The 24,478-nt window shown below is 43.8% G+C and overlaps 1 protein-coding gene across 3 annotated transcripts in view; it reads right to left on the bottom strand.

Annotated features, from left to right (window-relative positions):
* Positions 1-341: 341 nt before the first annotated feature.
* The window catches only part of CCDC150 (coiled-coil domain containing 150), a 56,647-nt gene continuing 32,510 nt past the window's right edge, over positions 342-24,478 (bottom strand). For 2 of the 3 annotated variants that reach the window (XM_075861887.1, XM_075861886.1), the window contains exons 18-29: positions 19,092-19,220; positions 18,816-18,985; positions 17,779-17,872; positions 17,529-17,698; positions 17,292-17,418; positions 15,099-15,290; positions 12,161-12,232; positions 11,938-12,053; positions 11,243-11,276; positions 11,021-11,107; positions 2,026-2,124; positions 342-504 (exon numbers count right to left, since the gene is read on the bottom strand). In XM_075861887.1, coding sequence (XP_075718002.1) covers positions 388-504; positions 2,026-2,124; positions 11,021-11,107; positions 11,243-11,276; positions 11,938-12,053; positions 12,161-12,232; positions 15,099-15,290; positions 17,292-17,418; positions 17,529-17,698; positions 17,779-17,872; positions 18,816-18,985; positions 19,092-19,220 — 1,407 coding nt within the window. In that variant the 3' untranslated portion in view covers positions 342-387. The remainder of the gene's footprint in view (positions 505-2,025; positions 2,125-11,020; positions 11,108-11,242; positions 11,277-11,937; positions 12,054-12,160; positions 12,233-15,098; positions 15,291-17,291; positions 17,419-17,528; positions 17,699-17,778; positions 17,873-18,815; positions 18,986-19,091; positions 19,221-24,478) is intronic. The other variant, XM_075861889.1, reaches the window with a different exon arrangement.

Raw genomic sequence — 24,478 nt, 5'->3', positions numbered from 1 at the left:
ACAAGATAGCACGGTGAACGGCGTAAAAACAAAAAATTGAAAGCCCCAGAATCGCTGTTTTGTGGTCACCATAATGCTAAAAAGAATTTAAAAAAATTTGTACGTACCAAAAAATTGTGCAAATAAAAACTACAGCTTGTCCCGCAAAAAATAAGCCCCCACACCGTCCAAATGATGATATAAAAATTACAGCTCTCAGAATGTGGTGAAACCGAACAAATTATTTTTTTAAACCAATCGTTTTTTCTCTCTCTAAAAGTAGCAAAATATGATCTTTTTTCCCTATTTTCTGTTGTCTAAAACCTGGGTGCGTCTTATAGTCCGAAAAATTTGGTAATTAGTGAAAACTTCTAGCAGCACTGATCATAGGAATGTTAATGCATAACTTCAGGAGGTCTTATGTTTGAACAGCAGGTTTCTGGAAATCAGCTTGAGGTTCTGTTTGATCTCCCAGTGTTCCAAAGAAGGAGGAAGGTATGGTGAAATTTTCTTTTTGTTAAAATCCTATAGGAGGCAAAAAATACCATCAAATATATTACTATACCAGAAGAGAGGGTTATTTGTTAACTACTGCTCAATTCAGGTGATTTTGACAGTATCAGGTGACCTTTTTCATGACTAAGTGAGATGAGACTATCCCCAGCAACTCTACACTGGTGATCTGAAAGTTAGGCCTAATTCACACATCCGTAATGCAGCTACATTTTAGCTTCTGTATTCAAGACACGGCTTTACCACAGATGGAATGACCCAAACTAACCGCAGCATAGATACCTAGTTCAGGTCATTAGACACGTGATCGGGCTAGGACTTGCAGCCACATTATGGCAGTTTCAATGAGACTTAAAGCGGCTCTGTCACCAGATTTTGCAACCCCTATTTCCTATTGCAGCAGATCGGCGCTGCAATGTAGATTACAGTAACGTTTTTTTTTTTTTTTTAAACGAGCATTTTTGGCCAAGTTATCACCATTTTTATATTTATGCAAATGAGGCTTTCTAAAGTACAACTGTGCGTGTTTAAAGTTAAAGTACAACTGGGCGTGTATTGTGTATGTACATCTGGGCGTTTTTACTTCTTTTACTAGCTGGGCATTGTGAATAGAAGTGTATGATGCTGACGAATCAGCATCATCCACTTCTCTTCACAACGCCCAGCTTCTGGCAGTGCACAGACACACAGCGTGTCCTCGAGAGATCACGCTGTGACGTCACTTCCTGCCCCAGGTCCTGCATCGTGTCGGACGAGCGACGACACATCGGCACCAGAGGCTACAGTTGATTCTGCAGCAGCATCAGCATTTGCAGGTAAGTAGCTACATCGACTTACCTGCAAACGCCGATGCTGCTGCAGAATCAAATGTAGCCTCTGGTGCCGATGTGTCCTCGCTCGTCCGACATGATGCAGGACCTGGGGCAGGAAGTGAGTGACGACACAGCGTGATCTCTCGAGAACACGCTGTGTGTCTGTGCACTGCCAGAAGCTGGGTGTTAACGAAGAGAAGTGGATGATGATGATTCGTCAGCATCATACACTTCCATTCACAACGCCCAGCTAGTAAAACAAGTAAAAACGCCCAGATGTACACACACAATACACGCCCAGTTGTACTTTAACCACGCCCAGTTGTACTTTAGAAAGCCTCATTTGCATAAATATAAAAATGGTCATAACTTGGCCAAAAATGCTCGTTTAAAAAAAAACTTTACTGTAATCTACATTGCAGCGCCGATCTGCTGCAATAGGAGATAGGGGTTGCAAAATCTGGTGACAGAGCCTCTTTAATATAGTGAGACATTAAAAACTAACAACAGACCCTGACAATAGTGTAAGAGCCCTTTTACACTGGTCAATTATCGGGCAAACAAGCGTTCTTAATATTTGCCCTGTGTACACAGGGCAACGATCAGCCAATGAAAGAGCCAATGAAAAAACAATAATGTGTACCACGCCTCATATTTAGTCATATGTGACTGTACAATTCATAATAATTGTGTATATATTATTATTTTATGGGCGTCTCACCTCTTTCATGCTCTTTTGTCTGGTCCTCAGAATTTCTAATTGCAGCTCATCAAAATTGGACTTTAACCAACTGTGGGCTTCCTGAAGACTAACTGTGATCTGTGAGTGAATAAAGGTAGGTGGTCTTAGACTGGGTTCACAAATCATGATCAAAATGCTGCAAGAAGAAAAAAAAAGAAAAAAAAAACGCATCTTGACCACGATGTGGGAACCCAGCCTAAGGCTAGATAGGTCTGGGGGTCATCAAAATGTTCTCACAGTAGCAATATTAAAAAGGGAAAACATTTCCTACTGTAATTGTTCAGTAGGGAATCTTTTCAGCACTGCTTAGAAACAAAAAGCATGAGTTGCTGGTGGCCATGGCAGTCATTGCTGCTCTCGCAGAGATTGTGTTGTCACTCTGAATAGAACGTGTTTAAATGTGTTACCAGCACTTCCATGCCCGGTTGGCAGGGAGGGAAAACGGTCAGGTAGATTTCTTTTAATAATATGGTTGTGGAGAGGCCAGCAGAGGAACTTTTTGATAACACCCCCCCCCCCCCCCCCACTGGAGTTTTGTAAATTAAATATGAAGACGCATTATATATTTAATAGAAAAAAAAATAGATTTTTGTACTCTATATAAAATCTGCTTCCTGTTGTATTCATTGGGGGACACTGCACCATGGGTAAAGGCCCTTGCCACTAGGAGGTTGACACTAGCTAGGAAGTGGTCCAGGGAAGCCATAACCTTCCCACAGACACGGGCTTAATTAGTTTCTACAGAAGCAGCAGGAGAAAACCAAAAACAAACAACATATCCCAGAAGAAAACCAACCAAACAATAAAAGCGGAAACTCATAGCGGAGAATTGGATTCAGCCTTCTCCCCCAAAGGTTCAGGAGTTTGAGGATAGAGTGAACCAGTTGATCATTAATGATATTTCTTGAGAGGAGCATCTGCCAGGTTTGACAAACTGTGGTTGCCATCGTTAAATACTGATGGGTTGGCAAGTGCCGGATTGCTAGGGGGTGGGGCTGTTGGCATTCGGAGGTAAATCAATTCTTGAATATTTGATTTGGGTTTGTGTCTATGGGATAATACTTACTTGGGTGGAGAGTGGGTTATGACATCCTCTGCTACGGATGTGTGTATGGCGTGTAGATTATATCTGCTAGCGGAAGTAAAACATATGTTCGTGCCCTGCTTGGAAAATGTTCTATATAACAAATGTATAGGTTAATTTCCCTTTATGGTGTATGGTCGACCGTTCGTGGGTGGAGGGGGGGGGGGGGTTGTGTCTGTCGGGGTAGAGTGTCCTATTTCTGGTTTGTTGCTGTAATTGTTGAAAATGTGCAATAAAAAGTATTTGATTAAAAAAAACAAAAAACAATAAAGTGGGATCTGTGTCCCCCAATGACTACAAGCTGAAAAAGACTTTACAGTGACTAAACAAAATCCATTTTTCTTTTTTATATCACTAAGGGAGAAAGCACAATGGGACATTCTAAAGCAGTCCCAGAGGTTGGGAATAAAACGAAGGAAAAAAGCACAGCTGCCTGCAGGACCTTGCGACCGACTGGCATCAGAGGAAACCCAAAAAATTAATCTGGGAAAATGTTGGTTAAGGTGTGCACCGAAGCCCAGGCAGCCGGCCCGAGCTTGATGCCTGGAGGCACCAACAGCTCTAGCAGAATGGGCAGTGAACAGAAGGTATGAAACTTTACTCTTGGATCAATAGGCTTTCTAAATCAATGCGTAATAGTAGCCGTGGATGCTGCCAGTTCCTTGCGTGGCTCTACAGGAATGGCAAAACAGAATCGGAGCGCCAAAATGCCTCAGTCGCAGCCAAATAGATAGATATAGATACAGATTGCTCTCATCACGCAAAGGCAATGCAAAACCCGTTCACATTTGGTATGCCCCCTTCACCCAGATGTATTCCATCCACTTTACCACTCAAATTTTCCAACTTAGTAAGACTACAGCCCAGTTGTCCACTCCTGATATGTGGACCGCTGGTACATGGCACACTGCCTATAGAAGAATCCGAGAGGGCTCCCATGGAGCCGCTTGACTCCTGGTGCTAACCTGGTGGTTCACATAGGCAACCGCCGTGGAGTTTTCGGTCTGGATCCTTGCCGGGTGACCCTGGAGAAGGAGCATCTAATGGGAGGGAACCAGAAAGATTGTGCTAAATTCCAGTAGGGTGATCTGCCCTGAACCGTGTGCATGCCAATGAACAAACCCAACCCAGACAGGCTAGCATCCGTAGAGATTACAAACCACTTAAGGGGGAAGAAAAGACCGCCCCAGCGTGATGGACGGTAAGGTCTCCCACCAGCACAACTCCTGACGTATCCAAGAGGGCAGGAGATTCAACTTGTCTAGAGAGGTCTGAGACTTGTCCCATAGTGAAAGGATTGCCCCCTGGAGGGGCCTGTAGTTGAATTGCACATATAGGAGTACCTCAAAGCTCAACGTGCCAAGCACCCGCATACAGAAGCGGGTGAAAGAGGGAGTGTACCAGCAAAGGAGGGCTCATTCTGCCTGAAGAGTCTTGATTTTGTCTTCCGGGAGTTGGACCATTACAGACCTGGTGTAAAAGCTCATTCCAAGACACTCCATATTCTGAGATGGAACCAGGGAACATTATTCCTCGTTGATGATCCAACTGGACATGTGAACAAGCTTCTATGTAATGTGGAGACTAAATATGGTCATGTTTTGAAGGGAGCCTTCACCAGAAGTCGACAGAAAGAACCTTCCTGGGGAAAAGGTTGAGAAATCGGTCTTGAAACCTGTGAGAACAAAGAGAAGGCTGTGCACGGTGTGGGCGGTTCTGAGGTAGCAGAGTCCTTGTACTGTTAACAGCCTCAAAAATAATCTCATCCAGACGTGTTCTAAAATGTCTGCCACCTTCAAAAGTAAGGCCAACGAGGGCTTTTTAGGAAGCCTGGTCTGCCACCCAAGTTTTCAGCCAAATAGAACGCTGGATCGCAATCAAATTAGCCAATCCATGGGCATTAAAATCTGGCTGATTCGAGGGGAGCCTCAAACAGGAACTTTGAAGCATGAATTACCTTTGAAGCATACCTTGCTGCGTCATCCCCTAAGATGTTAGCCCCTTCTCACACATACAGATGCAAAGGCTGGGCGCAGGGCAGAACCTGCAGCCACAAATGTAGACTTGGCCTAGGAATCTAACTTCTTGTCAAGAGGGTCACTGAGTGATGCCACATGTGACTGTGGAATGGTGATGTACTTAAACAGCCGTATCCACAGGAAAAATCGACTATTGAGAAATCAAGCCCAAATCAAAGGAAATATAGAATTAATGTGTTGATAGCATAGCCTTTGACGCAGTGAGAGCTGTAAGGGTGCCTCTTCCTGACAAGAGGTGATGGGATCATCCTTTACATGAAAGGTGTCCCTGGCAGCAAGTATAAACACCTGCATGCCAGCTGTCATTTGTGAGTCCTGCTCCGATTCTGAATCAGGGAATTCATTAGAGAAAGGCGACTAATCCTGGTTGGAAGTAACGTCACCATGGACTCTAATAGGGGATTCGTGAAGGGAACCTGAAGAGGAAAGGGACTCGTCCCTAGTATGTCTGTGGATCTAACACAAGAGGTAGATGGTGTGTTATCCTTGGGAGAGGAAGGAGGGGCATTGAAACACTTGCCTCTCAAGGCAGCAACTGAACTCAAAGACTCAACCAAGGTATGGGACATTCTAGATCAAAGAACCCTGTGGGCAGAAAGGGGCAAGCTGGCCGTAAGTAAACTTTTTATTACATCCGCCACATTTATAGTGGGTAAAACTACGGCCCCTATGCCGGCTGCATGGTGGAATCCTCCTAAGACAAAGACATGTGACAAGGGAGAGGAGAAAAACAGACAACTAACCGAGGTCAGAATGATGTCCCTCGGGGAAGCTGTACCTTAAAAAAAAAAAAAACAAAACAAAAAAAACCCCGGAAAATCAGCCCTAAGGCTGGCTTACAAGACCCCAGGTGATGTGTCCACTGACAGAAGCCTGAAAAGGCTGAAGATGACTGAAGAAAACAATGGAGTAGTAAAGATCCTGGAGTAGCAGCTAAAGGTGATCACGGCGTTGGAAATTGTGCCAGTACCTGGTGTCTAGTTGAAGGAATGACGCACTCGTTCCATAACCGCTAAAGAAGGTGATGCCTATCATGTACAAAAACGCTGCAATGCTAATATAGACACAATTGTCCCCAGAGCGGTGGAGGTTATAGGTGCAGCGTTATTTCCCCAACCCAAACTACCATTCCGGGACTGCAGTGTCCCAATAAAGATATATCCATCTAGATAGGGGTACCCCCATCTATCCTGTATGTACCAGGTAGGGAAAATCCAGGGGGATGGGGGGGCATGGGATTGGGGGCAGATTTTCATACTCACGCCTGGTGTGGTCTTCTTGATGGCACAGGGTCACCTCTTCAGGAACCTCGCACGTTCAACAGGAGTTTTTCAGTACTCATCGTAAAATCCTTTGCTCATCCAGTTCATTGGGGGACACAGACCGTGGGTATATGCTGTTGCCACTGGGAAGCTTGACGATAAGAAATAAAGTGGCTACTCCTACAGGATTTAACCTTGCCTACAGACACTGCTTCTACTGCTTGCAGATAGACTGAATAGTTCAGATACAAGGTACGAGAGGTATGTCAAACACAGGAGGAGAATCCCTCAAACTCAAAACCAGGAACAAAAAAACCTTGAAAACACAATGGATGAGAGATGTGTCTCCCAATGAACTGGACTAAAAAAATATTTTACGGTGAGTACTCAAAAAATCCTGTTTTCTTGTTCGTTACATTGGGGGACACAGACCGTGGGATGTCCTAGAGCAGTCCCCAGGGGTGGGAACAAAACACAGGACATGGTCAGCTATTTCACAGAAGCCTGCAAGACCTTGCAACCTAGGGAAGTGTCTGCAGATGCAAAGGTGTGCACTTGGTAGAATTTGACAAAAACATGCAAAGAGGACCACGTGGCCGCCTAGCACAACTTAAGGGCAGAGGCCTGATGATGCACAGCCCAGGAAGATCCAAATCACTCTAGTAGAATGGGCCATAACCTGGAGAGGGAAACCTTAACCCGAACCCAATTATCCTCGAGAACAATCGAATCCAGCGAGCAATGGTGGCCTTGGAGGCTGCCAAACCTTCCTGGGACCCTCTGGGAGAATGAACAGGGAATCTGACCTCGGGAAGGAAGCAGTAACAGAAAGGTAAATCCGCAAGGCGCAGACAACATCCATGTTGTGTAGGGAACGATCCCTTGGATGACTGGGAAATGAACAAAAAGACGGCAAAACAATATCCTTATTCATGTGAAAAGCCGAAATAACCTTAGGCAAAAAAGAAGGCCTGTGCGGTGCACCATCTTGTCTTGATGAAGAGTCAGAAATGGAGAACGGCAAGAGAGCTGCCAACTCAGAAACCCTCCCAATGGAGGTCACCGCAATAAAAAAACAACAATTCCCAGAACAGAAAACGGAGAGAAATGTCTCGCAAGGGTTCAAAGGGAGCTGTCTGTAAGACATCTAAAAACAAGTTGAGATCCCAAGAGGGAATCGGAGGACCGCATGAGCCACACCCTGCAGAATATAGTCTTGACATCAGCTTTAGATGCCAACAGGCGACCGAACAAGATGCAAAGTACAAACACCTGTCTCTTTAGGTAGCAGAGTGGCAAACTTTGATCCAATAAAAAGAAAAAGAGAGGCAGCACTTCCAAATTAAATGTAAGCTTTATTCACCCAATGCGACGTTTCAGTCCAACAGGACTTTTCACAGGCAAAGGTCCTGTTGGACTGAAACGTCGCATTGGGTGTATAAAGCTCACATTTATTTTGGAAGTGCTGCCTCTCTTTTTCTTTTTTGTGCTTATACTTGGCGACTTTGGACCTGGTCCTAGCTTGAGGTGTGCACCCATATTGCTTCCATCCAGTGCGGTGATTCCTTGTGATTTTGTAAACCTTGATCCAGACCAAACTGCAAAAAAGAAAAATAATTCTGGACAGAAAAAATGCAAGGGGGGGGAAGCCTGCCATCCTCACATTAACTAAGGTAGGCCTTAAAAGGTACGATGGGAAATGCGGGCTGAAGAAGGTTTCCTAGCCTTAATCATAGTGAGAATAACACTCTTCGAAAGACCACGGGCCTATATATCAGCAGCCTCGACAACCACGCTGTTAAACGTAGCCACCTTGGTGGAAGAGAGGTCCCTGAGAGGGGTGGTCAGGACCGTGAGGCAAGGGCCACAGGACGTCAGCAAACAGGGAAACGACGGTCTGCATACCAACAACGGCGCAGCCGATATGGGGCTACCAGAATAGCCACAATTCCTTTTGCCTTGAGAGCCGTCAGGGGAGCAACGGCAGGAGAGACAGAGGAGGATAGACGTACAGGAGACTGAAGTCGTACCACTGCGCAACGGGAGCTTCCACGGCGTAGGCCTCCTGATCTCGTGCTCGGGAACTGAAGCAGGGGACCTGGCGATCGAATCTGGAGGCCATCAGGTCCATGTCCAGGGACCCCACTTGAGACATTTGGTTGAAAACCTCCTGGTGAAGAGACCACTCCTAGGGATCCACCTTTTTGTGTCGGAGAAAGTCTGCGGCCCAGTTGTCGATCCCAGGAATGTGTACTGCCGTCAGAGCCGGAACGTGAGCTTCCGAGCAGGCCAGAGTGTTCACGGCCTCGGCCATCACTGCCACGCTGCGAGTGCCGCTCTGGTGATTTAGATAAGCCGCGGCATTGTCCATTTGAATCTGGACCGGGTGCCCTGACAGTGACTATGTCCAGTGCAGCGGGCACAGGAAAATGGCTCTCAATTCCAAAAGGTTGATTGCAAGGGAAGATACCGGAGCCATGAGGTTCCGAAAAGTGCCTCTTCATCCTTTGAGACTGGCATCCGTGGAGAGGGTCAGCCAGTTCAGTGGAAAGAAGTCCCCGGGGAATGGCCGGAGAGGTGATCCACCACGAAGCAAGTGACAGACTGTGGGGAGAATGAACTTAAGATCCAGAGAATCCAAGGATCAGATCCACCAGGAGAGTATTGTCCGTTGAAGAGGGCACGTGTGGAACTGTGCAAAGGGAAGTGTCTCGATCGAGGCCACCATGGTCCCGAGAACCCGCATGCAGAGGCTGAGTGAAGTCGTAACCGCTGTCTGCAAGGAACGAGTCCCATCCTGACTTATCGATATATGCTCTGAAAGAAGGTAAACCTTTGCAGAGTGTCGAAGGCGACCCCCAAGTATACAATCTGCTGGGACGGAGACAGGCAAGATTTGGAGCGGTTGACAATCCGAAGAGCAGTCTTGTTATCCTCCCTGGAGGGGAACTTGATCAGAATGTAGCCCAGGTACAGGGAGACAGACACACCGCCTGGTGCAAAGGATTTTCTATCACAATGGAGAGAACCTTCGTAAAGACTTTCGGGGCCGTGGCCAGACCGAAGCGAAAGGCCAAGAATTGTTACTGAAGGGACAGTACTGCAAAGCGCTGGTGAGTTTGACAAATAGGAATGTGCAGATACGCGTACTTTATGTTCACTGAGAAAAGAAATTCCCCCTGTTTCATGAAAACAAAGACAGAGTTCGTAATTTCGAATGGACTCTGTCCGAACGTGTGGTCCTTGAGGTCCTGGATGGGCTGCACCGAGCCGTCCTTTTTGGGGGCAATAAAAAGGTTGGAATAGAACCCCTGGAACCTTTGGTTCGAGGGTACCGAAATGATAGCTCCTTGAAGTAGCACAGTCGATTGCGCGAAAAAAAGTTGTCACCCTTGGGGGGGGGGGACGACTGTGGAACAGCAGACTGAAAGATATTGCTCTGGAGGGAGGTTGGCAAATTTGATTTTGTATCCTGAGGATACCATCTCCTAAACCTAGGCGTCCAAAATGTGAGCGAGCCAGACGTCCTTGAAGTGCAGAAGCCTGCCCCCCACCCAAGATAAATCTAGTGGGGGCGCACCTTCAGGTGGAAGAGGCCCTTCCAGGCTCCAACCTAAGCATGTAGGGGCTGGGATTGCCAGGAGGGGCGAGCCTTGAAGGAAGGTTTGGCCTTCTGATCCGGGTGAGATTGTGGCCTGGAGTAACAATCATTATCCTCTCAGCGCTTTTTCTCTATCTCCCAGATGAGTGACCAGCAGGAGCAACCACTCCGTGTTAAAGCCTTTACTAAAGGACACTTGTGGTGAAGTGTTAGAGGTGCTCTTTGTGCTGGTTGGTGACAGAGCAGCTGAGCCTCTTGTCCTCACATGCAGGTTGGGCATCGGTGTATTTCCAATATGACACCATGCGCCCACCAAGGAGAGGACACAGGTGTCAAACCTGTGTCCCATCTTCTTGCTTGATGAAAAAAATAAAAAAATCTTTGGTAGGGTCTGCCTCCTTCGACACTAAAAGCATGTTCAGATCCGCACCTTATACATGTCGCACATCTCGCTTTATTACAGTAACACACACATTGCATGAAATACAATTTAAGGCCCTGTTCACACAGAGTTTTTTGCCGCGGTCTTTGATGCGGAAACCGCGGCAAAAAAACAGCTGAAAACAACTCCCATTGATTTCAATGGAAGGCGGAGGCGTTTTTTTCCTGGGATTAAAAATAAAAAACCGCGTCGCTCAATGGCCACTGCCGAAAAACGCAGCGAAAGGAGCGGCAAACGGCGTGCAGGCAGGTCAAAATCTGCTTAAAAATTAGAGACAGAATTTTGAGGCAGATTTTTCTGCCTGCGAAAAACTCAGTGTGAACAGGGCCTAACAATTCTCTATCCAAATAGGTTATCTCATCTGTTTTTACTTACCCTATAAAGCATGAAGACATTTTGGTGGTAGGAAATAACGAAATTTGCATAAGACAAACGATATCACAAATGTATGCAGCATTCATTACATCCTATGAAGACTTCAGAAATCAAGAGACATAAATAGACATATACATCGTGCAAGATCTAATCAAGTCAAGAAAGTCTTACTTGTTCAGACTCTTCACTAGCATCTCTTAGAATGAGCTCTGTGCCGGACTTCACTTCTTGTAGCTTATGAACTCTGTATTCCAGTTCCTAATAAGAAGACAGAAGGTCATGTAAACCATGGGGTAGATCGCATGCCTTAGATTTCATACAAGCATAAGGTTGTTTTAAGGTGATTTGGGTCGCACACTCCTTACAGCCCAAAAATTCTGATCCATAATTTACCTTACACCTCTGCTCCAGACTCTGTCTAGATGTCCAAATTTACTGCCTGAAGTAGAACGATTAAAATATTGTTTAATTGATAAATCTTTAAAAATGAGCTATCCTAGCCCTCATTACAATAGAACAGGCTTCAGATAAGGTGGTCAGTAATTAGGAGAGGAATACTAGTGTGATGATGTTATTCCAACCACCAAGCAAAACCTCTCCTCTTATAGTATATTGCACTGACACACCTCACTGAAATAGGGGATAATCCAACGCGTTTCCGTGCCACTAATACAGGTGACACATCATCAGGGATTATCAAATCAGTTTATTTATCGTTTCATCTATTACTGCCGTTGAGCACAGTTGTGTGCTAAGATGAACCTCACGGCGCGTGTACGACTCTAATGCATTGGCGGCCACGGAAACGCGTTGGATTATCCCCTATTTCAGTGAGGTGTGTCAGTGCAATATACTATAAGAGGAGAGGTTTTGCTTGGTGGTTGGAATAACATCATCACACTAGTATTCCTCTCCTAATTACTGACCACCTTATCTGAAGCCTGTTCTATTGTAATGAGGGCTAGGATAGCTCATTTTTAAAGATTTATCAATTAAACAATATTTTAATCGTTCTACTTCAGGCAGTAAATTTGAATAATTAACGGAACGTAACAACCTTATCATTGTGCACATTCTGTCTAGATGTCACCTCTTCCTCCAACTGGCTCTGTAGGGTGGATTCTTTTGGATCTTGTGATGTGGCTGCATTAATCTTTTTGCGCACGCTGTCGGCTTCATTCATACACGCTGGAATGTGCTTGCACTAAAGAAGAAACAGAAACTTGCCGTTGGTCCACTGTATCTAGTTACACATTTGGACAAGATGTCTGTTTAACCCTTTATTAACTCAAACATTGCACCCACTTTTACCTGTTTGTTATTGTTCTTCTCATAAGATTCCTTAATGTTGTTATTCATGTGTTCCAGCTCAGCCTCTAAATCCTGAAAAGTCATCACATACACAAGGATTTTAAGTTCACCACTAAACACATTATCAATACTTGAAAGTCCAAAATGTTCAAATATAAAAGTTTTCAAATCTCAGGCCAACCGACATTTAAAAAGGAAAGGAAAGATTCAACTAGAAAAAAATCTAACATTTTGTGGCTATAACTGTGGCGACATATGGTAACAGACTACAAATAAACTCTGTATTCTGATCCCGCATTCATATTGCCATGTATCTGTCCCCTACTTTTTGCTAAGCCATTAAAGGCTTTGTACAAATTGAACAAATTTTTTATTTTTTTAATAGAACAAGGTTTAAGGTGATTTTGAGCATCTTTTAAACCCTTGGCTACGCAGCCATTTTTCACTTCACCGTCTTCCAAGAGCTGTAACTTTTATATTTTTCTGTCAATGGAGTGGTAGTTTCTATTGGCACTATTTAAAGTACCATATAATCTACTGGGAAACTGAAAATAAATTCTTTGTGGGGTGGAGTTGGGAAAAAACGTCAATTCCTCCATTTTATTATTTTTTGGTTTCGTTTTTACTTTTTCACTTTGCGCTAAACATGACAACTTACCTTTATTCTGCTGGTCAATACGATCATGATAAACGCATCCCAGAGAATGACCAGAGCGTTCCCTGCACAAGCCAGAGGTTGGAGAAACCACTTGCATGGCTCTCATACCACAATAGGAGCTTGGTTGACTTCGAGAACACTGCTGAACTGTAGGTCCCCTTGATAGGTCAGGCATGCTACCACAGTAGCATTGTCAGACTGGATAGGATTGGACAGAGCGGCCATGGGAAATGGTTGGAGAAGAGAGACCACATTGGAATGCATGACATACCACCAAAGTGAGAATGGGATTTTCCAGCAAGGCTGGATAACAATCCCAGAAGGACAGAATCACCAGAAAAAAATGGGGGAGTGTGGCTTCGAGTGGGAGATGCTGTAGTGAATCCGCAGATCAAGAGGTATCTGTCTGTATGTAGAGAGCAGCGAGTGTCTAAAATGATTTGAAGGCTGTCCCAGATTGTGGAAAAGGGGTGTGGTCCCTGTCTGGTATGACCGAGGTCCTCCTGTACTGAAGAACTGCCATGACCGTGGCGGGCACCTTCAGCTCGATCATTATTCTCAGTGGCTCCATCCAAAATCGTCAAACCCTTACAAAAAACGATTTGAGGCTTTTTAGATCCAGGTAGGGGCAGCCAGACCAGTTGTTCTTGGGGACCACAAAATACTGGAGTACAGTACCCCGAAAACTTGTCTCCTGAAGAACAGAGGCGACTAGAAATGGCAAGGAGGAACGGACTGAAAGAGGCAGTCTGGGGGAATGTAAACGAGGTGGTCTGGTGCATGGAAACAAATGCCATTTTGTAGCCCAAAGGGACCTCGTTATAGACCCATAAATCTGAGAGAAGGAGCCAGCCCACCACTAGAACAAGTCTGAATGAGGGCTAACCTTCATGCAGAGATGTTTCCTGTAAAATCTGTTTTAGAGGGTCGAGGCCATGGGTACCAGGAATGGCGTAGCTAGAAGCCTGGTTTTCGCTTTATGTTTTAATTAGCCGGTATTCCCCATAGAATTTTGTCTGGAAAAATGCCCATAGCAGTAGTACCGAGAATAATACTTTTATTTGGTTTTTTTGGGATAAAAGGAGTGTTACCATTTATTCTGGGCCAAGTGAGAGCTCTGATGCCTGATGCAGTCTGGGCCAAAGAAATAGGAGTCAGCCAAGAGGAGACCCGTAAAAAAGAGCTTGAAAACTGGATCAACTGCCCAAACATTGCACCGGCTGCGCTCTGTGGTGTAGTGTAACACTAAAAAAGTGTGCCCATGGTCAGAAAAGCCTCACTGGGGAGCTTTCCTGCAAAGGAAAAAAAAACTGATTTCTCCAATTTACGCTGGGGGCTTCAGACAAGATGCCCTTGCGATTCCCATGAGGAAGCATCTGCCATAGGAATAGTGGACAGGCTAGAGAGAACTTCGCGAAAGACCAAATGGGTAGGAAAAACGTATGATTCTCCGAAGATCGCCACTCTACTAGAGTTTGATGCCCAGGGCCCTGATCTGGAGTGTCTCCAGAAGTACAGTGATAAAGCTATCCACCATTGCACACATTGTGGAACTCTGTTGCACATCTAAGTCTAGCAGGGTCTAGCAATAGCACATTACTTTGCCCATAGAAGGGGGTAATGTGTCTGCCTGATGCATAGCCATATCTGTTAAAGGGTCTATCAATAGCACAATTACTCCACTTATAGAAGGGAGTAATGTGGCTGCCCAGAGCTCACAATGAATGCATAGCCATGTCAGTTATAGGGCCTAGTAATAGCAAAGTTAGTCTGCCTATAGAAGGGGGTAATGTGTCTGAATGTCTCTGATGCATAGTTAAATCAGTTACAGGGTCTAACGTTAGGAGAAATTAAGCATTACGTTGTGCACATTGAATTCAGTGGGCTGTCTGTGCTAGGTTCTCCGAAGCAAGAGAAGCTCTAATTGATAGCGGTCAATCTATAAACCCTGAATTCCCTTGCAAATGGGTTTTCTAGACAACCACTTAATAGCTTTCAGCGCTTTCAGCTTTTACTTTAACAGCTAGTGGGGAACTTAAGGGTTTAGTTTAGGCTAAGACATCTGCAATGCTGGGCGTGACTTCTGTAAAGCATAGTAGACCAGAAGAGTCTAATAATAACATGATAAATAGCATATGAGAGCCAAGAACGAGCATCAAGACAAGAGAATGTATTGGAGTGGATCTTTTCATTTTGCAGCTATTCTGCTGGCTACATTTATGGTTCTATTTTTCCATGCATTTTCATAGACAGTCCATATTAAATAAAAATATAACTCACTTGTATTCTTTCACTTTGCCTTCTGACTCCTTTGCTCTCTATGTAAGACTGATGCTGTGTTTTCAGGCTGCGAATAAGGTCTTGTTGGTGTAAAGTCTCTTTCTCAACCATAGACTCTCTGTTTCTCAATTCTCTGTTTCTTCGTGAAAGTTCTGTTAATTTTGAGGTAACAGAGTCTAATGCTTCCCTCAGCTGTAAGGTATATCACAGAATAAAGGCAAAGATTAGATCACCTCTCAATGATAATGATTTGTTTGGAACGAGAATACATCTGCCAGCATGCTCTGATGTTTTGCAGCATCATGGATACTCTGGTCTCTACATTGATCACTCATAATCAGACTTTAATCTGCCAAATACGGACTACACAAATACATTATTTCCTTACATGGATCAAAATCAGTGTGCAAAAAAAAAAAAAAAAAGGATCTTTTGGTACTTGCCATAAAATATCTCTCTCGCAGTAGTTTATTGGGGGACACAGGAACCATGGGGTATATTGCCCTGCCACTTGGAGGCTGACACGAAGAAAAAAGTTAGCTCCTCTTCCGCAGGATATATCCCACCTACTGGCACTGAACAAATCCGTTTTGAACTTCGTGTCAGTAGGAGGCGGAAACAGAGCCAGCTCTTTTTCTACCTCATTTTTTTCTTTCACTTTTGTTCGCTGATGAATGGCCAAAAAAAGGAACAGGTCAGTTCAGCTGTCCTGTTACCTAAGGCGGAGATATCCCCACGAGATTGTCCCCTGCCCGCCCAGATTGGGTATAACCTGCGTAGGAGGAGATAACTTTTTTCTTATTGTCAGCCTCCTAGTAGCAGGACAATATACCCCATGGTTCCTGTGTTCCCCAATGATACGAACAAGAGACCATTTTAAACTTTGAGTCCAGAATAGTAAGAGAAAACCCGTTCCCATCAGGACGCAGACGGGTCAAAGAATGCTGCAGAAGGAGTGTGCATTAAATAGTGATAGCCCCTCCCACTAGTCTTGAGGGGAGTGGCGGACTAAGTGCTCAAAGGTGTGCGATAAATGTGTGTCAGTGTAGTGCTAGGGTGTGAATGGATGGTAAAAAATAAATATGTATGTATGAAAGTGTCAGAACTGTGTAATAATGTAATAAAAATAAATAAATAAAATAAATGTGATGAATAGGGGTCAGTGCTGTGAATAGTACATGGGGTGTCAGTACTATGTGTAGTACGTGGAGGGATAATGTGCTGGTCGTCAGGCATGGCATATCATGCCGAATAACAGCCTATTTGTAACGCCGCCAGTGTTAGCTAAAGCGGGCTGCTCTGCATTCCAAACCAAACGCCAGCACATCATGCCCTCCCAGCATATAAGACCCGGCTGCGTCCTGAAAAAAAGTGTAGTATACGTAGTAAGAAATATCCATGAAACATGGGGTATTAGTTGTTATTTTGGCCAAAATACGCAAAGCTCGCAACCCAACGTCAAGGGTCCCCAGTGCCTTGCGAGTCCCTAACCAGAACTTTTCGTTCCTAATTTAAAAACACAAACAGAAAAAATGGGACATAAATATCAAAACAACAACATCCCTCCACGTACTACACATAGTACTGACACCCCATGTACTATTCACAGCACTGACCCCTATTCATCACATTTATTTTATTTATTTATTTTTATTACATTATTACACAGTTCTGACACTTTCATACATACATATTTATTTTTTACCATCCATTCACACCCTAGCACTACACTGACACACATTTATCGCACACCTTTGAGCACTTAGTCCGCCACTCCCCTCAAGACTAGTGGGAGGGGCTATCACTATTTAATGCACACTCCTTCTGCAGCATTCTTTGACCCGTCTGCGTCCTGATGGGAACGGGTTTTCACCCACCCACCTACCTAGTGAGTATGGCCTTTTTTGTGGTTTTGATATTTATGTCCCATTTTTTCTGTTTCAGAATAGTAAGAGGACCTGGACTTATCCTACTTAGTCTTAGAAGTACAATTATAACAATGGCCTTAGCGTGTCTTTTAGAGAAGTATATCTGAATCATTATGCGAGCATGTTCTATTTGCTGACCTGCAATTACTTGTTGTATGAGCCATGCTTTGAATAACTGAAAAGAATCTAAAAAAATGGATTTAAGAAGGAGAAGAAAATACTATCTGACATGGGAGTCCTAGCTATTCTGAAATAAACAGGATACCTCTGTAACCTCCTTTGTGGTTGCTTTCTTTGCTTCCTTTTTCTCCACCTGGTGCTGCTTCTTTAGGGATACAAGTTGCTCCTCAAATAACTGTTCTTTTATTCTGTAATCTTCCTTAGCTTGTGTCCTGAAGACAAAACATGACATTCTTAGTGAACTCTTTGTATATATATATATATATATATATATATATATATAGATCATGAATATTTTTCTGTAGGATTACAGTGATATTACTGGTTCAGAAGCAATTGCTTTTCTTGTAATTCTTTGTTTTGTAGCTCTTCTTTTAGTTCATGGACATGATTCTGTAAAGTAGAGTTTCTTTGCAAAGTCTGGTCTAATGCACGTGCAAGCTTTCGGTTATCCTCTCGAGCAACTTCAATGAATTTCTGCAGTGGTTCTATCTGTTTATAAAAATAAAACAGAGGATATAGCAATCTCCCATGATAAAGAATTCATTAAAAAGACCTTGAATTCATGTTACCTCTCCACGTTGTTGGCACTCTGCAGTATGTAGCCTAGTGTTGCATTCTAAAAGCTCAGCCTTTAGTTTCTCAATGTGCTTCTGGCTCCGAACCCTAAGAGGAGGCATAGAGCCCAACATACATAAATAAGATATAGAGAAAAACAAGGACAATAGAAAGTTGAGAAAAAAAAACAAAAAAGATTACATTTTTTTTTTAATGGATAAAGTTACTCTGAGAAAGGAATAAAACAAGGCTATAAATCTGCATCATTCTATAATTTAGATACGGAATTGTTTGTTATTTAATACTTAGGTCAAGCAATATAGACCAATTTAATTTGATTCATATGTATAAGACACATATGAAGAGAAGCGGTTCTGTGTAAGGAACAATGTGACCTTGTAGTAGGTGTATTTTTCACTGTTGGTAATCAGTGATGACGTGGCATTTCTACTTTGTTGCTTTGGTACTAGGCTTCTCAGGAAAAAAAAAAGTTATAGTATTATACAAAGTTAATTAATAAGGAAACTTATATATGATACACAAGGTTTACAATATGTAATTATATACAATCCTGGAAAAACAGCAAGCGGAGAACAAATTTCCTTGTTTTAATCCGTTGGGTAAAAATAAAATTCAATATATGGGACCTTTCATAATATGATTTATTATGCTGGAATGCAACCTTTGTCCACGGCTGCACATATTGCTATTTGCAAAGTTCCAATACAATAAAATGACTGGGCCCAACAGTGACAAGTCCAATATGATTCCAGTAGCATGCTGACTAGTCTATAGCGGACGGTGGAGTGGATTATTCCGGTCAGATCACATGATTGGCCCTAAAGGCACTGCATTCCAAGATTTAAGCCTCCATCAAACCACCTGGGATTGCAGAAGAGTATTAGGATTTTATGACAGACCTTTATTTTAAAGGGCACCTGTCATCAGGACAGGACCCACCTGACTACAGTTATCTTTTGGATGCCTGTAAAAAAACACAGTAGCATGTAAATAAATACTAACTGCACTAACTCTCAATACGCGTCTTTACCTGTCTTTTTGTAATGTTAACAAGTCATTATCTCTTCGTCCCAATTCTGTCTGCAGTGTTTCTAGGTCTTTCTGGAACTTGGCATGAGAGGACAAGACATTTTGTAAAGTGTTAGACATCCTGGTCCTCTCCTCACATACCTCAGACAGTTGCTGTTGAAGTGCTGCTTTCTACAGTAGAAGTCAAAATAAAACAGAAGAAATGTTATAGGAAAACACTGGCCATAATTAGTTAGCTATACAGCTATTGTTCATCTAAAACTCCATTGTCACTCACAGTATTCCCCCCCGTCTCCTCTAAAGTGTAAATCTGCTGCTTGAGTCTTTTCTCTTCTTTGACAGCTTCATCTCTTGCCTGAACCGTTAATGCAAGCGCTTCCTCTTTACAACGTAATAAGTGTTCAGTCTGTTAATAATATAACACAATGTTAAAGTAAATAATTACATATATGCTTTTAATAGTAGTAACTGGTTGAAAAGGTCATGAGATATGTTCTGTCCTTAAAAGAACATTGTATAAATTAAGGTAAGAGCCACAAACAAGAGTTTCTTCTTCGTATTACCGTGTTTCCCCGATAGTAAGACACCCCCGATTGTAAGACGTATCGGGGGTTTCAGGGGGGTCGGCTAATATAAGCCGTACCCCGAAAGTAAGACATATGTCTTACTTTCGGGGAAACACGGGGGTATTGCCGCCTCCTGCCCACTTCCGCGCCGCCCCCCTCTCCATACGTCACCGCGCCGAAATACGGTAATGCAGGATAAAAGTTAAAGAAATTCATACTTACCCGGCCGTTGTCTTGGTGACGCGTCCCTCTCTTCACATCCAGCCCGACATCCCTGGATGACGCGGCAGTCCATGTGACCGCTGCAGCCTGTGATTGACCTGTGATTGGCTGCAGCGGTCACATGGCCTGAAACGTCATCCAGGGATGTCAGGCCGGATGTCGAGAGGGACGCGTCACCAAGGCAACGGCCGGCAGACCGGACTGGAGGAAGCAGGAAGTTCTTGGTAAGTATGAACGTCTTTTCTTTTTTTTCCAATATAAGACATACCCCGAAAGTAAGACATAGTGGGGCTTTTGGGGATAAAAAGAAAGTAAGACACTGTCTTACTTTCGGGGAAACACGGTATTAGGGGACACAGGTACACTCCTCCTATACAGGACGTAAGCAGCCTACAGCCATTGCCCTGTTGGTGAGTATGAACCCCTCTTTTCTTTCTATCACTGACAGTCAGCCCTCACCGAAAAAAAATCACTAAAACCACCCTACTTTTGACTCTAGCAACCAGAAAAGACAATCGCTGCTGCAGCTCTTCTTCCTGTACCACAAGGATAGTTTTTCTTCTCCAAATACTGGTCGGTTCTCTCCATTCTCTGAGGGCTGGCACTAACTCACTTTCCCCTTGGGTATATTTTTCCATCGATTCTCATTATGTCAGAAACCAGAAAGGAGGGCTCCCACATACAGGGTCACCCTCCTTGGTCACCCATTTTGCCTGCAAGCACAACATTTTCCACTGGTCAGGTTGAGCCCACTTGCGCGACCATCGCACCACCCGCAGGCTGCACAGAAACCTCCCACCGCCCAGGGTTTTACTGTTCCACCACCGGAATTGGCCCTCTCCCTGTCCAAGTTTGTTGCAGAGCTTACCAGGATTTTTGAATCTATGGTTACAAGTATGGGGCACCTCTCTATTAATCTGGTTACCTCTGGTCCTTCGACCACCACTCTAAACCTGCCCCTTTCCTATCTGAGAGCGTGGTCCCTTAATGTGATGCAGGCTGTCCGCATGTATCTTTCCGTTACGTCTTCCTACCGGCAATCGGACTTCCTCTTTGCCATCTTGGACAGTTGATGTAAGGGGCTGTTCGCCTTCAAGCCAACCATAGCTAGTTTGATCTGCTGAGCCATTTATAAAGCATAATCATCAAAAAAGCGGGAAGTACACCCTTACAACTCACTCTACCTGGGAGGTTGGAGCTTACTGGGTAGTGCGTCATCAGGCTTTGGCGCAGCAAATTTGCAAACCTGCAACCTTGTCTTCCATTTACACAATCTCTAGATTTTACATCGGCAGATGCTAGTCTTGGTTGCACGGTGCCGTAGGCGGCGATGGCTCAACCGTTCCCTTACTTCAATTTTTTTTTCTCTTTGTATTTTTAACCACCCCAGCTTTCTCCACTTGTTTTTTTCTGAGGTTTAGGTTGCCCATTTGGCGGTTCTACGGTTTCAGATTTTTTTTTTTACATTTGTTCCTTTTTGTTTTTCCTACTGCTAGGTACAAACTGATTAGCTCAGTGTCTGTAATCTTGGTATAGCCTGCAGAGGACGACACAGTTTTTGTTGGTGTCAGCCTGGTAGTGGCAGGGTCTATACCCATGGTTTTTGTGTAACCCAATGAAAAAAAACAAAAAAAAATAAATAAATAGAAGATTCTGAAAAAAAAAAAAGATTTTATGGGGAGTCAAAAAAAACAAAAAACATACATATCATTTATATCATTGGGGGCACTTCAAGGGTATAGGCCCTTGCCACTAGGTATAAAAAAGTCTTGGCTTTGCCCAGGAAGGCAATAGCTGCAGCCTAGGCAACCCCCTGCAAGTGTCAGGAAACCCGGCAGTTCTCTGCACTGAAATTTCCCTCACCGCCGGTCAAACTAACTTCTATTTCTGCATCTGCACTGCCAGTAACCCCACTATATATGTGCAAGGTTACTGAAGAGATGACCTTGCCCGCACCCAGAGATTACAAAGGGTGTGTATGAAAATGTCCCCCAAACACCACCTGGATTCACCCCCACCTCTACTACTCTATAGGGTTTTTTTTTACCCTCTGATACTCTATAGAGAGTATTCTCTGAATGGGAAATTACTCCCTATCTAGGGGGACATGAAGTCCCTATCTTAAGGAGAAGGGGACTATGAAGCGATCCTTCTGCAGCATTCTTTGACCCGTCTGCGTCCTGATGGGAACGGGTTTTCACCCATCCACCTACCTAGTAAGTATGGCCTTTTTGGTGGTTTTGATGATATCTATGTCCCATTTTTTCTGTTTGTGTTTTTAAATTAGGAACGTAAAGTTCTGGTTAGGGACTCGCAAGGCACTGGGGACCCTTGACGTTGGGTTGCGAGCTTTGCGTATTTTGGCCAAAATAACAACTAATACCCCATGTTTCATGGATATTTCTTACTACGTATACTACACATTTTTTCAGGACGCAGCCGGGTCTTATATGCTGGGAGGGCATGATGTGCTGGCGTTTGGTTTGGAATGCAGAGCAGCCCGCTTTAGCTAACACTAGCGGCGTTACAAATAGGCTGTTATTCGGCAAGTTACGCCATGCCTGACGACCAGCACATTATCCCTCCACGTATTACACATAGTACTGACACCCCATGTACTATTCACAGCACTGACCCCTATTCATCACATTTATTTATTTATTTTTATTACATTATTACACAGTTCTGACACTTTCATACATACATATTTATTTTTTACCATCCATTCACACCCTAGCACTACACTGACACTCATTTATCGCACACCTTTGAGCACTTAGTTCGCCACTCCCCTCAAGACTAGTGGGAGGGGCTATCACTATTTAATGCACCCTCCTTCTGCAGCATTCTTTGACCCGTCTGCGTCCTGATGGGAACGGGTTTTCACCCACCCACCTACCTAGTAAGTATGGCCTTTTTGGTGGTTTTATATATGTGCAAGGTTACTGAAGAGATGACCTTGCCCGCACCCAGAGATTACAAAGGGTGTGTATGAAAATGTCCCCCAAACACCACCTGGATTCACCCCCACCTCTACTACTCTATACGGTTTTTTTTTACCCTCTGATACTCTATAGAGAGTATTCTCTGAATGGGAAATTACTCCCTATCTAGGGGGACATGTTTTATTGGGATATGAAGTCCCTATCTTAAGGAGAAGGAGACTATGAAGCGATCCTTCATACCTGGGGAATGTTGCATGTTATACACATCTCCACCGCTTATGGTGCCATTTTTCTGTTACTCATAGCGGTGAAGGAACGAGTACTGCACCATTTCATGCCATACTCATTGCTTGTCCCATCAGTGCTGCAGGCCAGATCTGCTACTCCAGTCCCCGGCTTGCATTAGCGATATGCTTCAATCCTCGGCCACTCACGCAACGCCCTCTAGTGTCTCTCCTCATCTGCCAAGCTTATCTCGCTTCTCAGGTTATATGCGCTAAATCTTTTGAGGCTTCTCTCAAGCATCAATGCACATGAGTCAGCTAATTTAATTGCCATTTGACATTCTAATTGGCTGTAGTCCTGGGCAGTCGATCAGGCTTCCAAAGAAAGCTTCCTTTGTTGGCCTAACTTATGTTAGTAGCAGGCTTTTTGGTAAACGTCTGGATGAGATTTCTGAAGGTTTCCTCCAAACAGGACAATCTTTACAATATCCACATGACTCTGGACACGTTGAAAAGGTTCGGCGGAAACTTTAAGAGGAAGAATCCTCTCTGGTCCCATCTCAATACATGGAGTTTCTGGGAATGCCATTCAAAACCAGATCTACAGGGGTCCATCTCGTGGGAGACTAGATCAAGACTTTTTGGACAGAAGTGGCCCTCCTTCATCGGAACATTCCCTCCATCTGCTGCTGCATGCTGGTGCTGGAAATTTAGGTACGATTTAAGGGTCAGTTCTCTACTCTGTCCATATTTTTTCCAGCAGGTTTGGCCCTTTGCTCCTAAGTGAAGACTTTAATTCAAGGGGTGGCTCATGCGGTCCCTGCATTCAGACATCCCGCTGAGTCTTGGATCTCAATTTGGTCCTGGGGGCTCTTCAGGATGCTCCGTTTAAATCATTAAGGAATGTTTCGCTTATTCTCTTTTCTTAGAAATTGCCTTCCTGTTGATGGTCACTTCCATTAGATGGGTTTTGGGACCGGCTGACCTCTTCTGCAAGTCATCTATGGGGATAAGGCTGATTCTAAGTCCCCAAAGAAATGAGGAGGATAAAGATTCTGAGAAGAATCAGCTAGATAGATAGATGATTGCGAAATACATCCGAGGGTAAAATTATTTCCTGATTTTGATGAAACTCTGATACTACCGTGGGAAAGAATTCTAGTAAGGTTTTCATAACCACTCTATCATCCAAAATTGTAAAAAGGTAATCTTGAGAGTGAGGATCTTTAAAGAGATTGCATCTAAAGGCTTTAAGAGAGGACTAGTCAAAGCAGTGAGAATGACATTTAGACCCCAGGGAGGAACTGAGGACTGAACCTAAGGTTGGAGTCTGGAAGAGGCTACAAGAAATTTCTTGATCCAAGGATGTTTTGCTACCCTCAAATCAAAGAAGGAACTTAAACCAAACACCTTGAAGGTACAAGTTTCTGCTTTTAAGATTTTTCTCTAAGGAAATCTAAGATTACAGAAATATTTGGTTTATCCAGGAGGTTTTCAATTTGGCCCTACAAAATTAATGAACGCTTTCCAGACCTTCTAATAAATATTACTTATAGTCTTATCTCTGACATGCATCTCAAAATGGAAAATGCAGATTGAGAGACCTAGCAGTGCAAGTGGCGACTATGCTGGGTTTATAGCTGCGGCAGAAGGTTTCCATGTCTTTAGGTAATAATCTGCTTTTCTATCCATTGGGTCAGAAAGAGA

This window comes from Rhinoderma darwinii, chromosome 4 (genome assembly GCF_050947455.1).
Source record: "Rhinoderma darwinii isolate aRhiDar2 chromosome 4, aRhiDar2.hap1, whole genome shotgun sequence".
Taxonomy (NCBI): Eukaryota; Metazoa; Chordata; class Amphibia; order Anura; family Rhinodermatidae; genus Rhinoderma; species Rhinoderma darwinii.
This window is presented reverse-complemented; position numbering and strand designations above follow the sequence as displayed.